This window comes from Pangasianodon hypophthalmus, chromosome 28 (assembly GCF_027358585.1).
Source record: "Pangasianodon hypophthalmus isolate fPanHyp1 chromosome 28, fPanHyp1.pri, whole genome shotgun sequence".
Taxonomy (NCBI): domain Eukaryota; kingdom Metazoa; phylum Chordata; class Actinopteri; order Siluriformes; family Pangasiidae; genus Pangasianodon; species Pangasianodon hypophthalmus.
The window spans coordinates 6,486,648-6,501,662 of NC_069737.1; the positions used below are offsets into that span (position 1 = coordinate 6,486,648).

At 38.0% G+C, this 15,015-nt stretch overlaps 2 protein-coding genes across 5 annotated transcripts in view; one reads left to right on the top strand and one right to left on the bottom strand.

Annotated features, from left to right (window-relative positions):
* Nucleotides 1–10,867, top strand: gatb (glutamyl-tRNA(Gln) amidotransferase, subunit B). Of its 2 annotated transcripts, none has more exons than XM_026942936.3 (13): nt 1–292; nt 2,220–2,370; nt 3,079–3,192; nt 3,775–3,973; nt 4,094–4,216; nt 5,488–5,601; nt 6,654–6,738; nt 6,984–7,028; nt 7,710–7,902; nt 8,169–8,302; nt 8,671–8,749; nt 9,046–9,180; nt 10,386–10,867. In XM_026942936.3, exons 1-13 carry the CDS (start codon nt 138–140, stop codon nt 10,509–10,511), a joined length of 1,653 nt encoding a protein of 550 aa, XP_026798737.2. In that variant the 5' UTR covers nt 1–137; the 3' UTR covers nt 10,512–10,867. The 2 variants fall into 2 exon arrangements, with proteins under 2 accessions (XP_026798737.2, XP_053086916.1); XM_053230941.1 differs by having other exon boundaries at nt 170–292; nt 2,230–2,370.
* Nucleotides 10,674–15,015, bottom strand: part of fhip1aa (FHF complex subunit HOOK interacting protein 1Aa) — a 27,292-nt gene continuing 22,950 nt past the window's right edge. For all 3 annotated transcript variants that reach the window (XM_053230940.1, XM_026942933.3, XM_053230939.1), the window contains exon 14: nt 10,674–14,997. In XM_053230940.1, coding sequence (XP_053086915.1) covers nt 14,825–14,997 — 173 coding nt within the window. In that variant the 3' untranslated portion in view covers nt 10,674–14,824. The remainder of the gene's footprint in view (nt 14,998–15,015) is intronic.

Here is a 15,015-nt window from a genome sequence, read left to right on the forward strand (position 1 = left end):
CTAAAGAGTACTCAAATAAAACTCATTACATACCCAAGATTAAATGTTTAATTGTTTCTATGTTGATTTAACTTGTTAATAATATATATTTTTTTGAAAACTACATTTCCCATAGCGCCAGTTTTCACAACACAAACATGGCCGCCTCCTGTTCGGGAAGCAGCGCTATACTGCACAAATGTGTTCCATTTAAAAGCATGTGTAATATGCATCAGTGTAGCGGTGTGTTTATTAGGAGGATATGGACGTCTGGGTCTAAATGCCAACTTCAGCCCAAATTACAGAGTAAAAGGTAAGAAACGGATTCAGTCACCTTCAAAGTCATTTGCACAGTTAGCATGGGAGCTAGGTTTTTCACTGAGACTTTTGCGCTCTTACCTGCGGTTGGTTTTAATAAATCCACTAAGTTAACAGTCTTGTTGTCTCAGTTTATACCACAGTGCTGCTGCACTCCCGAGTTCCCTATAAACAGCAGCTCTGATAGTAGTTCCGGCTACAAGGCAGATCACAGGTTTATATTAATGCGCGCCTTCTAATATGTGATCGTTTCTATGGTAACAGATCATTCACAGACACGTGTAGGAAGGACTAAACCCCAGAATAAACAGATTTTAAAAACACGTTGCTATTTAACTAAAGAAAAAGTATAATACTTGATATGGTGAAGTTTTCTGTAAAAAGGAGTCTCCAGTGTGAGTGATTTGTTGAACTGCTTTCTGTCACAATTTTCAGACCGAGGACTTTTTACGCTTTTTTTTTTTTTTTTTTTTTTTTTTTTTTAATACTTCTTATTACCTACAAGAAAGAAAAAGGTGTGAGGTTGGTGATGACTGTTTATAGCAGGAGCACCCAAACTGGGGTTGCTTGATTTACAAATCTCTTCTTTTGTTTCATTCATTTATTTTGCAAATTAATATGTCAGTCTTGATATTGATTAATAATAAGATCGCTATCTTCAAAATATCAAAGACGGATTATGTGTAATACAATTTGTAAATGTTACTGGGAGTCACATTCAGACAAACCACGGTTAAGTTAATAGTGTACTACTCTAGACCGTTTTTGAGTACTAACACTAACTATCACAGTTAGTGTTTGAATTTTAAATACCTCTTATTTCACCTTCAAACCTACTGAAAGTTCTGTTTTGTGTTCCAGTGTTCAGGATTTTCTAGATTAGTAAATACTTTTGAATATAAGGTCAGAGTTTTCAATCTGAAACACAGTCCATGACATCAATCATGACGACAGCGGAAATTTTCAAGAGACACAGGGCTCGTCAATGTGCTTAACTGTGTTTAGTTGCTGAGCATCAAAACTGCTAAATGCTTCAGGGTTCAACTTGGAAGCCTGATGATCAGAGATGTTTTGACTCTGGCGTGCCGTATAGCGAGCGCCACCTTTAAATCATTCAGCTGTATATAAGATACGCAGCGAGTGTGTGAACAATGCCGCTCGCATTACTGCTGCTTCGCACGCGTATCCAAAATCACACCCGGTATAAACCAGGTTTCCTCTGCTTCTCCTGGCATTGATTATTTTCTTAGAACAACACAACACTTCTCACTAAACTGTTAAATCAGTGCAAGGAATGAATATTCTCTTGGTGTTTAGTCACTTATGTTAAATATATGTATATGTTACTGACATAATCATATATTCCTGTTGTGTAGAGTGGTCAGGGCCTGGGCTTGCTGAAAATTCATAATGTCCATTTGGGATTGTTTGGACCAAAAGTTCAGGAACCGCCGGTTTATAGTGAACAGTGATAAGTTACAATAGGAACTCATTTGTCTTGCAGACATTCCACAAAATGACATCTAGCTATGAAAAACATGATGTGTTGTTCATCAATAATGTAATCATTGACAAATTGCTGCAGTATAAGAGGAATCAAGCACATCATGACGTCGTAATATATATAAATTAATCAGCTTTGGTGCAGTAACTTTGCATCACACCTCATCACACCACCCTGTCATTAGTTATTTCCCTATAACAGAACCACGAGTGTTTCATTCCTTACCTACACTCCATTAATCATTAATTAAGGCACATTAACTATAGCATGTAAACAGGGATCCAAACATTTAATCTTGGTGATGGAGGTTTAAATTCAGTTGCTGTAACACCAATAAATTAACACCGAATTCTGTTGAAAACGGTATTTTCATTTGATTGCACATCTGTATGTTTCTGTCATTTTGTTCACTCGAAAGTGCTTCTCAGATGGTGGGCGTGGTTGCCTTGGAGATCCACGCACAGATTCAGGCCAAGTCAAAGCTGTTCTCCAGCTCACGTGTTGGATTCTCAGCCCCGCCCAATTCACACGTGTCGTTCTTCGATGCCTCGCTTCCCGGCACGCTTCCGGTGAGCTCATGAATATGTACTAAGATATGCATATTAGACAGATACAGGTGCGAGTATGCTCAGAAATATGTAATGCGTATTAGACAGACATAGTTGCCAGTATGCTCATGAATATGTAATGAGATTTACATATTAAACAGATATAGTTAGTATGTTCATGAATATGTAATAGGTTATGCATATTACACAGATATAGTTAGTATGTTCATGAATATGTAATGAAATATGTATATTATACAGATATAGTTGGAGAGGATGTTCATGAATATGTAATGAGATGTGTATTAGATAGATATAATTTGTGTGTATGCTCATGAATACGTAATTATAGTGAATGTAACATACTTAAACAGTGCATTTGGAAAATATTGCGTGTGAATATCATCCCCTGTAGTGTGTAGTGTTTACTTCATTGATATACTACATAGACTGACATTAGTGAGCAAACTTGACTAGCTACTAAAGCCAAATATCTACAGCTGGAACGGTAGCATAGCTAAGCTAACTACTCGGCAAACAACATTAGTACTGTGTTTAGTGAGCTGACTGGCTTAGCTAATGTTGCTAACTTTTTTCCCTTTCATTAGTCTTGCCTACTGACTCCCTTAGAGAAAGAGGAGTTGCTAGTGTGCTAAGAAGTCTGATTCATTACTGATATCGTGTGTATGTGTGTGTGTGTGTGTGTGTGTGTGTGTTGTGTTTGATCAGGTTCTGAACAGGAGGTGTGTAGAGGCGGCTGTAATGACCGGTCTCGCCCTCAACTGCAAAATCAACACAAAGTCTCTTTTCGACAGGAAGCACTACTTTTACGCCGATCTGCCCGTGAGTGCGTTTACACTTGGGCTTGATGCAACCTCATCAACTTGGTTGCCATAGTGACGGGCTGTTTTGTTCATTTACTAGCTTTCCTGCCTTTTTTCCTCCCATTTTCTTTCCTTTCCTCCCCTACTTCCATCAATCCACCCATCTTGTCTTTCTTTTTTCCATGTCTGTACTCTTTTCTTATTTTTTCTTTCCTCCTGCCATCCACCCAGCCAACCTTTCTTTCTTTCTTTCTTTCTTTCTTTCTTTTCTTTCCCCACACACTCCATCCATTCATCCATTTTTTTTTTACCTCTTCATTTTTGTTCATGTGATGGAGTTTGCTTAGGTCAAATGTCTATATGATCTGATTCTGAACACAAACGGAGGTGTGTTTTGTCTGTTGATGTTTTTTGTTTTTTTTTCTTGCTGTGTCAGTTAGAGCATGTGTGTGTATAAGTGTGTTTCAGACTCATCCTCTATCCTCCACACCCATTTTAAAACTAACAGGAAATTCAGGACTCACAGGTGACATTTATCTGAAGTATCTGCATGTGTGTGTGTGTGTGTGTGTGTGTGTGTGTGTGTATGAGACACTCTTAGGCAGGTTATCAGATCACTCAGCAGCGAGTGCCCATCGCAGTGAATGGATCTCTAAGCTTCAGTTATTTAGGTGGGAAGAAGAGGAGTGAGGTGATGACGAAGAGCGTGAGAGTGAGACAGATCCAGCTGGAGCAGGACAGCGGCAAAAGTCTCCATGACGACCAGAGGAGCCGAACGCTCATCGACCTGAACCGTGCCGGTATCATCGCTTACATCACTGATTACATCACTGCTGTATTCATCATTCTCTTATTCAGCTAAAATTCTCATACCTATGTCTTCTCTCTGTGTGTCTCTCTGTGTGTCTCTCTGTGTGTAGGTGTGGGTCTGATGGAGGTGGTGATGGATCCTGATATGTGCTGTGGTGAAGAAGCAGCAGCTGCAGTACGAGAGCTTCAGCTCATCCTACAAACACTCGGAACCTGCCAGGGAAACATGGCTGGTATGTCACACACACACACACACACACACACACGCGTACATCACATTTCTGTCACTTGATACAGCCTTATTTTTTCCTCTTTTTATGTACAGTACCAGATGATCAATCTACTTTCCTAATTTCATTAGCTTTTTTAACTGAAGAGTTTCTAATCAGTGTCATATTTCTAAATACTCTGGGTTTCAGGTTCAATCACATTTATTCACATTCGGGTTTTAACGAGAGAAAATAATTAGTTTCTCTCTTCATAATGAAAAATTCTCTGTGCTCTAGTTTAATCAAAAAGCCCCTCAAGCAAACTGTTTGTTTGCCTTCGCTTGATTTTTTTTCCCCTCAGAGCACTGGCTAGGTTTTTTTGCACTTCCCTCCTTAATTTACCTGATTTTATGCAAATGAATTCCTTAATATTCAGATTTATGCACAAGCCTTGAGCAATCAGGGTGGCTGCGCTGAAGGAAAAGTTTCAAATGAGTTTTCTCCCTCGCTCGACTGTGTACGCAAACGCAAAGAAGTCGCGCTTGGGAGCTTTTTGTCTCGTCTCCCGACCTTTCATCACGAGCCAAACAGATTAGCATAATTTAATACCGTTTCCTCTCACTCTGGTTCATGTTAAAAATGATGAATTAACTTGCTTTGTTTAAATACTGCACCGGATTAATCGACTTGAAGTGTGTAAAACTTACAACATACAAGTGTGCAAGCTTTAAGCAGGGGGCGGGGCTTATTCCCTCACATTTACTCACTGTGTTTTCTGTACAGTCTTACAGTTGCACTCGAGCAATGAAGCAAGCATGCAGAGAAACTGCATGAGCACTTCACTTCTGCGAGCACTGAGACACGTGCACTTCAGTTCACCAGGGATTACACTTTGCTCGCAATTCAACTCTTTTTTTAATGACCACGCTAAAGATACTGTTAAATGCCATGACATTTTAAACATAAAACTCAACATACAACAGCAACCAACATAAACAGAGCTAAATAAAACATTTCACAACGCCCCTGATTTGCTTAATACTAAGCAAGTTTCTCATTTCAGTACCAGTATCGGTACAGATGCTACCTAAAACATCAGTGTGAAAAACACAGTATTGATGCGTATGCGTCCCTAATCTGATCAGTACTTGCACTAGAATAGAGGCAATAAAATCATATTTACATATGATCACACAGTCCAGATAGAAAATGGCGGCCCTGTAGAAATGCAGTCATGCTTTTGATTTATAATACAGCTTTCATCTCTCTTTCTGTCTCTTTCGCTCTCCGTGCAGAGGGACAGTTGCGAGTGGATGCTAACGTATCTGTCCATCATCCCGGAGAGCCGCTTGGCGTTCGCACCGAAGTGAAGAACATCAACAGCGCTCGGTTTGTTGCCAGGGCGATCGGTAAGACTCTAAATCCATATTATATATGTATTTATACTACCCTAACACACACTCATAATAACTACACACTCATTACAATCCTAACACACACTCATAATAACTACACACCCATTACAATCCTAACACACACTTATTATAACTACACACCCATTACAATCCTAACACACACTTATTATAACTACACACTCATTACAATCCTAACACACACTTATTATAACTACACACTCATTACAATCCTAACACACACTCATTATAACTACACACTCATTACAATCCTAACACACACTCATTATAACTACACACTCATTACAATCCTAACACACACTCATTATAATCACACACACATTACATTCCTAACACACACTCATTATAACTACACACTCACTACAATCCTAACACACACTTATTATAACTACACACTCATTACAATCCTAACACACACACATTATAACTACACACTCATTACAATCCTAACACACACTCACTCTAATCACACACTCATTACAATCCTAACACACACTCACTCTAATCACACACTCATTACAATCCTAACACACACACATTATAACTACACACTCATTACAATCCTAACACACACTCACTCTAATCACACACTCATTACAATCCTAACACACACTCATAATAACTACACACTCATTACAATCCTAACACACACTTATTATAACAACACACTCATTACAATCCTAACACACACTCATTATAATCACACGCTCATTACAATCCTAACACTCACTCTAATCACACACTCATTACAATCCTAACACACACTCATTACAATCCTAAAACACACTCATTATAACTACACACTCATTACAATCCTAACATACACTCATTATAACTACACACTCATTACAATCCTAACAAAGCCATCACTTCAGGGCTGGATGTTTAAACGGGTAAATATTTTACGAGGTGTCAATTTCATCCCTCTATCACTTTCAGCTCACTGCAAGTATGTTTTTTTCTCATTAGGACATGCACATCTAGTTATTACTGAAATTGCTTTTTTTTCACTTGTTCTTGTCCTTTAGATTATGAGATCCAGAGGCAGATTGAGGTTCTGGAGAGTGGAGGAACAGTTCTGAATGAGACGAGGGCTTTTGACAGCAAAACCGGGTAAAGAAAGCAAATTATAATGCAACACACACCAGTAATTAAAAAAAAAAAAATCAAATCTCAGGGTTCACACTAGGTGCTTGAATTTGTCTTGAGACATTTTTAATAAGTGCTAGGATTAACACACACACACACACACACACACACACAGTGAAGGTGTTTCATAAACTGCTAACAGGGTGTCAAGTTTCAAAGGGTTTCTGTTATGACACATTTAAATTTAATCTCTCTCTCTTCCTTCATAGAATGACAGTGCCAATGAGAGATAAAGAGGGTTTACAAGACTACAGGTGAGTACTGAAGTGTGTGTGTGTGTGTGTGTGTGTTTGTTACAGTGAAGGGAAGCGTAAACGGAGGAATCCTTTGAGCCGAGAATTAAAATAATAAATGAGAGTTGAACGATATGATGATATAATATTGATATTGTGATAAATGATGTCACAATATGGTGGATATTATCTTTTTATAAGATTAAAAAACAAATTAATTACTTAAAAAAATTTATACAAACTGACTGGCTGATGTGATGTTAAAAATTTGTATTTAATATTTAAATTCTTTTAAAGATTCTTTTTATTAAAATAAAAAAAACATTGTTTTTGTGTCAAATATATTTCAAATAAATAAGAATTATTTTTAAACAGTATAGTAACAGAATTGATTATCTGAATAAATATATTACATTTATTTATTTGTTTGTTTGTTTGTTATATACATTCCTTTTGCTTTGGCCTTTATATGAGATCAATATGGTGAATATATCAATTATTTTGTATAGAAATGTTCATTTTATTTAAATAATTAACAAATGCAATCAGAAACATATCCCTATAAAGATGAATATAGTGTTTTAACACTTATATTTAGATGATTAAAATTATTTATTTTCTGTCTCTTTCTTTCCCTGTCTTTTTCTGACCTCTCTCTGTCCCTTTTTCCTTTCGCACCCTTTCCTCATCTTTCTCTGTCAGGTTCATGCCAGAGCCCAATCTTCCTCCTCTGTTTGTTTATGAGGGTGTGGACTCTGTGCCAGATGGCTTTGACCCCGCCCATGTGGTGGTGATTGACAGATTGAAGGCCCAGTTACCTGAGCTGCCCGGAGTGAAGAGGACGAGACTAATGGAGGAGTACGGCATCCTGCCAGAGCACAGCTTCACTCTGGTGGTGAGACAAGCAGTCCAACAGACAGACAGACAGACAGACAGTAATAAATACAGACAGACAGACAGTAATACAGACAGACAGACAGACAGGGACTTCAAAGACATGCCTCTGAAATTCGGGTTCAAAGAGAATAATAAAATATAAATGGCAAGATTTCTAACAAATCAACAAGCAGAACATCTGTGTTAATTATTGTATGCTTTTTAAAGCAATGACTCGAGGAAAAAGCACTGTGAAGCTCATCTGCAAACATTTTCTTTTTCCAGAATGAAGATGGACTGATGGATTTTTTCGAGAGCGTCGTCCAGAAGACGAAAATAGAACCGAGGAAGCTGATTGGCTGGGTGATAAAGGAGCTGATGGGTAACCTGAACCAGCAAAACCTAAAGGTTACACAGAGGTCAGTAGGCTCTTAAAGGGGAGTATATAGAGCTGATGCAGTAAAAATTCATTTCCAGAGAAACAGGATGTTTGGAAGGAAAGTCCATCATTAGCTGCGCAAGCAAAGTTATTCTGCAGTTTCTTTTTCCTCACTTCACTGTTCCCATAGCAACTACTAGCAATGGCAACAGACAAGTCATTGATGCTTTATGTTCATATATAATAAACTGTGTGAAGTGAAATAGTTTAAATCTGTGTGAGAAATCCCGGGTATGAAATCTGTCTGTGTCACACGTCACTCGTTTACTGAAAAAAATCTCTGTAATGACACATTTAGTATTTAAGTATGTGCGTTGATTTGTCACCTCTCTCACCTCTGTCTCTCAGCCCTGTGTCTCCCGAGGCTCTTGCGCAACTGCTGAATCTTCTCGATTCTGGTTTCATCTCATCCTCTGCCGCTAAAGTGGTGAGTCTTTCCTCTTGGAAAACAGGAAGCTGTAAAGCAGACGCCATGATGCACTGTTTACTATACAATTACACCTGCAGCATCTGGCTGTGTCTCAAATGGTACACTGCGTCCTTACACTGTACAGTATATATTGATCTGAGTATCCATCCCAATACGTGGGAGTTTGCAGGAAAGTAAAATTTGAAACTGAACACTAATGTTTTACATTTAACCCAAAATGGCCACTTAATTTGTCTGTGGTGTAGGTGCTTTCTTGCTCAGTGTTAAGAGTACAATTGTTGCACTTGTCGCAGGTATTCCAGGAAATGTGGAAGGCTCCGGAAAAGTGTGTGGAGCAGCTGGTGAAGGAACTGGATTTAGGGCTTATCAGTGATCGAGAGGAACTCATAAAGATCTGCCAGAGAGTGATGGATGCTCATCCTGATCTGGTGAGGCTTACCTGAGCTTACCCGAGACTGAGACTGTAATAACAACCGATCTGAAATACACACCAAGGCTCACTGTAATAACACACCTGATCTTAAATACACACCTGACAGTCACTGTAATAACATGAGCTCTGATACACACTTGAGACTCACTGTAATAACACACCTGATCTTAAATACACACTTGACAGTCACTGTAATAACATGAGCTCTGATACACACTTGAGACTCACTGTAATAACACACGTGACAGTCACTGTAATAACACGCGTCATCGTCGTTACACACCTGAGACTCACTGTAATAACACGCGTCATCGTCGTTACACACCTGAGACTCACTGTAATAACACGCGTCATCGTCGTTACACACCTGAGACTCACTGTAATAACACGCGTCATCGTCGTTACACACCTGAGACTCACTGTAATAACACGCGTCATCATCGTTACACACCTGAGGCTCACTGTAATAACACGCGTCATCGTCGTTACACACCTGAGACTCACTGTAATAACACGCGTCATCGTCGTTACACACCTGAGACTCACTGTAATAACACGCGTCATCGTCGTTACACACCTGAGACTCACTGTAATAACACGCGTCATCGTCGTTACACACCTGAGACTCACTGTAATAACACGCGTCATCGTCGTTACACACCTGACAGTCACTGTAATAACACGCGTCATCGCTACACACCTGAGACTCACTGTAATAACACGCGTCATCGTCGTTACACACCTGAGACTCACTGTAATAACACGCGTCATCGTCGTTACACACCTGACAGTCACTGTAATAACACGCGTCATCGCTACACACCTGAGACTCACTGTAATAACACGCGTCATCGTCGTTACACACCTGAGACTCACTGTAATAACACGCGTCATCGTCGTTACACACCTGACAGTCACTGTAATAACACGCGTCATCGCTACACACCTGAGACTCAGTCATAACACACTTCATCATTGTTACACACCTGATCCCTGTAATAACATGCGTCATCATCATTACACACTCGAACATCCTTAAACACACCTGTCCGTTATTAAAGCTGAAAATGAGCTGAAATATTTCTTTTTGCAGTGCACCGTCCACTACATGATAGAAAAATGTCAGCGTGTGTTTTTTGTCACTGACTCACTTAATTAAAGACGATAACTAAAATCTGCGGTGGTGTTTCTGCCCTGCAGGTGCAGGTGATCAGAGGAGGCAATAAGAAGGTGCTGAATAAGCTGATGGGTGTTGTTCAGAAGGAATCCAAAGGCCGAGCCGATCCAGTCCAGCTCAGGAACATCCTGGAGGAAATGACGTCGTGATTAAATCCCAGAGTGCCTCAAGACTCGCTAGAACTGATATTTGGTTTAGTTACACAATCAAACCTGGAACGTTTTCTGCTCTAGAACCTCACAAAAGCCTCAGTGATGAACTTGAAAGGTTGAATCAGGTGTGTTCGAGAAGAAAAAAGGACTAATATGATGTTACCTGCATCTAGCAATTAGCAGATACTCCACAAGTCAACAGCATTTATGCATATTATCTACATGTTCATAGTTGTTTAATTTCATGCTCCTGCTGAATCTCTGTCAGGATAAATCTATTATTTTGTAAATGGCTTTAATGAGGTCATGTGGAAATGAGTGTATTGATATTTAAATAAAGATAAAGTGATGCACCTGTTTGTCTTTTTTTATCCTTATTTTTGTGTCACACTTGTCACCGTGATTAGCTCCTGGTCTTTACAGGCTCTTAATGCCTTATAATTAAGCACTTAGTGCACCTGTAACTGCACAGCATTCATAATGTTATGAAGGGAATGAGAATTAGATGAGGTGAACTAGAGTGCTGAAGTGTAGGGCTCTAAATGACATTTCAAAATCCAAGATGCATGCAGTGAAAGCCTGGCAGCTGAAACACCAGCTCTACATGCTAACTTTGCATTTTGTTTTAGATAAAAAATTTCTGGGCATCTGGAAGCAGAGGGGGGCTAAAACTTTGAGCAGAGCAACATATGGGCTAAACTCAGTGATTGCACAGCTACAAGGTGACATGATGATGCTGATTTTTCCACTTGCTAGAGAATACACAGTATGATCACACTAAATTACACAGTGCTGTCTAGTGGCCTACTTACAGGATTACACCATGAACAAATTCATTCAGCATGGCCTACTAGCATAATTTAATAATAATAACTATAATAATAATCATCATCATTTCTAAACTTAAGGTGGCACTATAAGATCATACCATATAATGCCGCAAACACTTCAGAAGTGTTCTATAGTAGATTATATTTCTCTATCTAGCCTACACTCTGATATGTGATATAGGATGTAATAAAAATTGATCTGTACTTGTTTATAAATGGTTTGCGTATAATCATGCTACTGATATTAAATGTATTTGCAGCTACATGAACCATTTAATCAATTTAGTTGTCACAATACAAACACCCGTCGAACACGTTATTGTCTTTCACCGGAAGAAAAAGATCAAATCTAACCTAACAATTAAGTTTATCAGAGAAATATTGTTAAAATAAATAAATAAATAAAAATGGGGGGGGAAATAAATTGAAAAAAATTAAGAAGTTGTGTTTAACAATCATAAAATTTGACATTATACAAGAATTCAAATTATAAATCCACGCAAGAGAAATATGCAAGGATGAGACATTTATTTTACAAGTTTCTCTCACACACACACACACACACACACACACACAGAGAGAGTCCTTTCCACTAATGAAACACTGCGACAAGCGAGGATCATTTGGGGAAAATAATTTATTTCTGCAGAGCTGAAGCATAATCCACAGAACCGTCTTTTAAAAATATACCTGATATTTTTTAAAAACCCATAGAAATATCTTTGGAATAAAACTACACCTCTGTGATACTGTAAATTAAAGAAAATTAGAAATACAAACAGTATTAAAGGCACATATCATCCAGAAATGTGCAGTCATAGCTAAATAAGCTCATGCTAAGCAGTTAGTATAATACTAACTAACTAACTAACTAACTAACTCACTCATTCACTCCTATTAGACTTGATTCATTCGTTTGCTAGCATGTAGCAAATCACAAATCAAAACGCTAATCATGAGTGGCATGTACTTCAACACAATCAGCACAAGCTGCTGTGATTTCTGTTCCCCAAGTACTAGCGTGACTAGCATTGGGTGAAGTTAGCATGCCAGCATGTGTTTCATTCTGACGACATTACACTGACGGCTGGAGTACGGCTTGATTGCTAGCATATAACAGAAGAACGCTCTCCCAATCAAATGCTAATCATTGTGCAGAAATGAGTGCATTGATATATGAATGCTGATAATGTTAACACAAATTTCCCCCAACAACTAGCATGATTAACATTTTTTAAAATATAAGACAGCTCCTGTTGTTAGCACGGCTACATTTGTGTAATTATAACTGAGCACGGGTCCATTTATGATTAGCTCACACCAGATGCTGATAATAAAAGTGGTGTAATAGAGGTCAGTTAGCATTAATCATCATGCAGAGCAACATAAGCAGTGCTGATTTCAGTTCCCTAAACACTTGCAAAGTCATGAGGTGGCTTGTGTTGTTAGCATGACTGCGTGTGTATAATGCTAACTAACCCCATGGTTCCATTCATGATTAGCATTCTGGGTCATTTCAAGATTTGAATTCTTCCTACAGTCTCTGTAGTACACTACACAATCCAAGCGCAAGCTAAGAATATTAAATAAAAGTAAAGAGCACTTGCTTTTTTAAAAAATTATTTTTATTATTTAGGACCTCATCATGAAAATTAGCACGTTTATCTCTCTACTAAATATCACATTTCTGCACTTCTATTATATTTCTATCATGGATAAAATAAAATGTCAGTATTAATTAGCATCAGTTTCCACACCATGACATGTCCTGATTAAAGGATATATGATACATCACAATATTTTCAAATTTTTTTATTATTTTATCCAAAATGGTGAATCCACTTATTTGTATTTTACTTTATAAATATTCCTTAAATAAATGTTGACTTCTTATTTTTGTTTATTTACATCAAATTGCACCATTTTACCTACCAAATTAACAAAAATAACCTTCATTTAACAAAGCGATTTGTATTATTAAACACGGGGGCTTTTTTTTTTTTTTTTTTTGGAAAAATACGATGAAAAATATATTATGATCATATTATTAAATTATTGTTATATGCACAGGTCTGCGTGTTCACAGCTAAAGAGACGTGAAAAAAATGGCAATAAAATACCTACAAAAATGTTTAAATACCCACGCCCACTAAAAATAAACTCTCTAACAGTTATAACGAATATGTTACACCATTTTTTTATTCTTTCCTAAAATAAAAACTACCATATTCATATTGTTGCTGTTATTATACATCCCTCTTGATTAATAAATTGAAGTATTGAACTTGTACACAAGGCACAGACTTTACAGACTCGAACCTGATCTTCTGAGTGGCTGAGGAACATTAGATGGATGTAGATAATTAACGGTGCGATCACAGCTGTCGATGTGCATCTTCTCATCGCTGTAGTCATATTGCACATTTTTTACATGTCATTTTTTACATGCTGGTGATCTTGTAGAGGCAACGTTATGACACAAAGCGCCACAGAAAATATAACATTCCTGCACACCACTAAGGCTTTTGGGAAAAATTATTTAACGGATGAACTCTTTAAAGCTGTAAAAAGAGATTTTTTCATCGAGTAGCACAGAAAAGTGGAAAAATAAGCATCTCAAATGCTTTTTTGGAGATGATGGAGGACATAAATCCATTATTCAAGTAAGAGGTATATCCATCTACATGTTATGAAATCATAAGATTAAAGAGTAAAAAAAAAAAAAAAAACGGAGCTCGGCTCCCTCACTGGAAGATGAGAAATGATTTAATAGGCATTGATTTCCTCCTGAGAGCATGAGGGTTCCCCAGAGACGGATTTAAGAATTACAGTTCTGCATCTAGTGGAGTTCACCATGGCAAGATGGCAGGTTGATGGAGAAAACATGCAGCTCTGCTTCTCCAAAGGGAAATAAATCCAGGACTGTAGCTGTGTCTTCGTCTAGCAAGTCTCCAGAGACGGACATTTAAAAAAAAATTTGAGTGTTGAGTAAATGCAACTCTAGGTGAAAGAAGAGGTGAAAGAAGATGGAGACCTTTCTTGTCTAGTAGTTCTAATCTTCAAAATAATAAAAAGAGATGATCTGTAATCTAAAGTATGTTAAAAAAAAAAGCTCACAAGCATGAGCCAATGATTTTAGAGGTCTTTTGTGATTTATTTAAATATCAGGAAATTAACTGTAGTACTCAGAGCTGGAGTAAACAAAATAAATCTGGAAATGAAAAAAAAAGGTTGTGGAAGTGTTTTAAAAAGTTGATTTTGTCATCATGTAACTTGGGCGTTTAATAAATAGAGAAATGTTGAGATGACAGAATTAACCTAGCTCTATTCCTCCAATGGGAGAGGAGGGAGAATGTAAGAAGCATCCTTACTCATCTTTCAGCAGAAGGAATGGAGAAATGCTGAGCTCGACACCATCTCTGGGAGTCGGGATTAAGAGATATCTGCTTCGTATTGGTGAGAGTGTTTGTAAATTCAGCTCTACTCCTCCATGGGCATATACGAGAGGATGGAGTGCTCCTGTGTGATGGCAGCCAGTTCTTTAAGGAACTCGGTGAAGACGACGGTGGCGTAAACCTCCGTCCTGCTCGGGGGGACCACAATCTTGGGTTGGATGGATCGATTCTTCACGTTCTTTCCAGCACTCTGCGAATCTGTCATTAAGATAAATC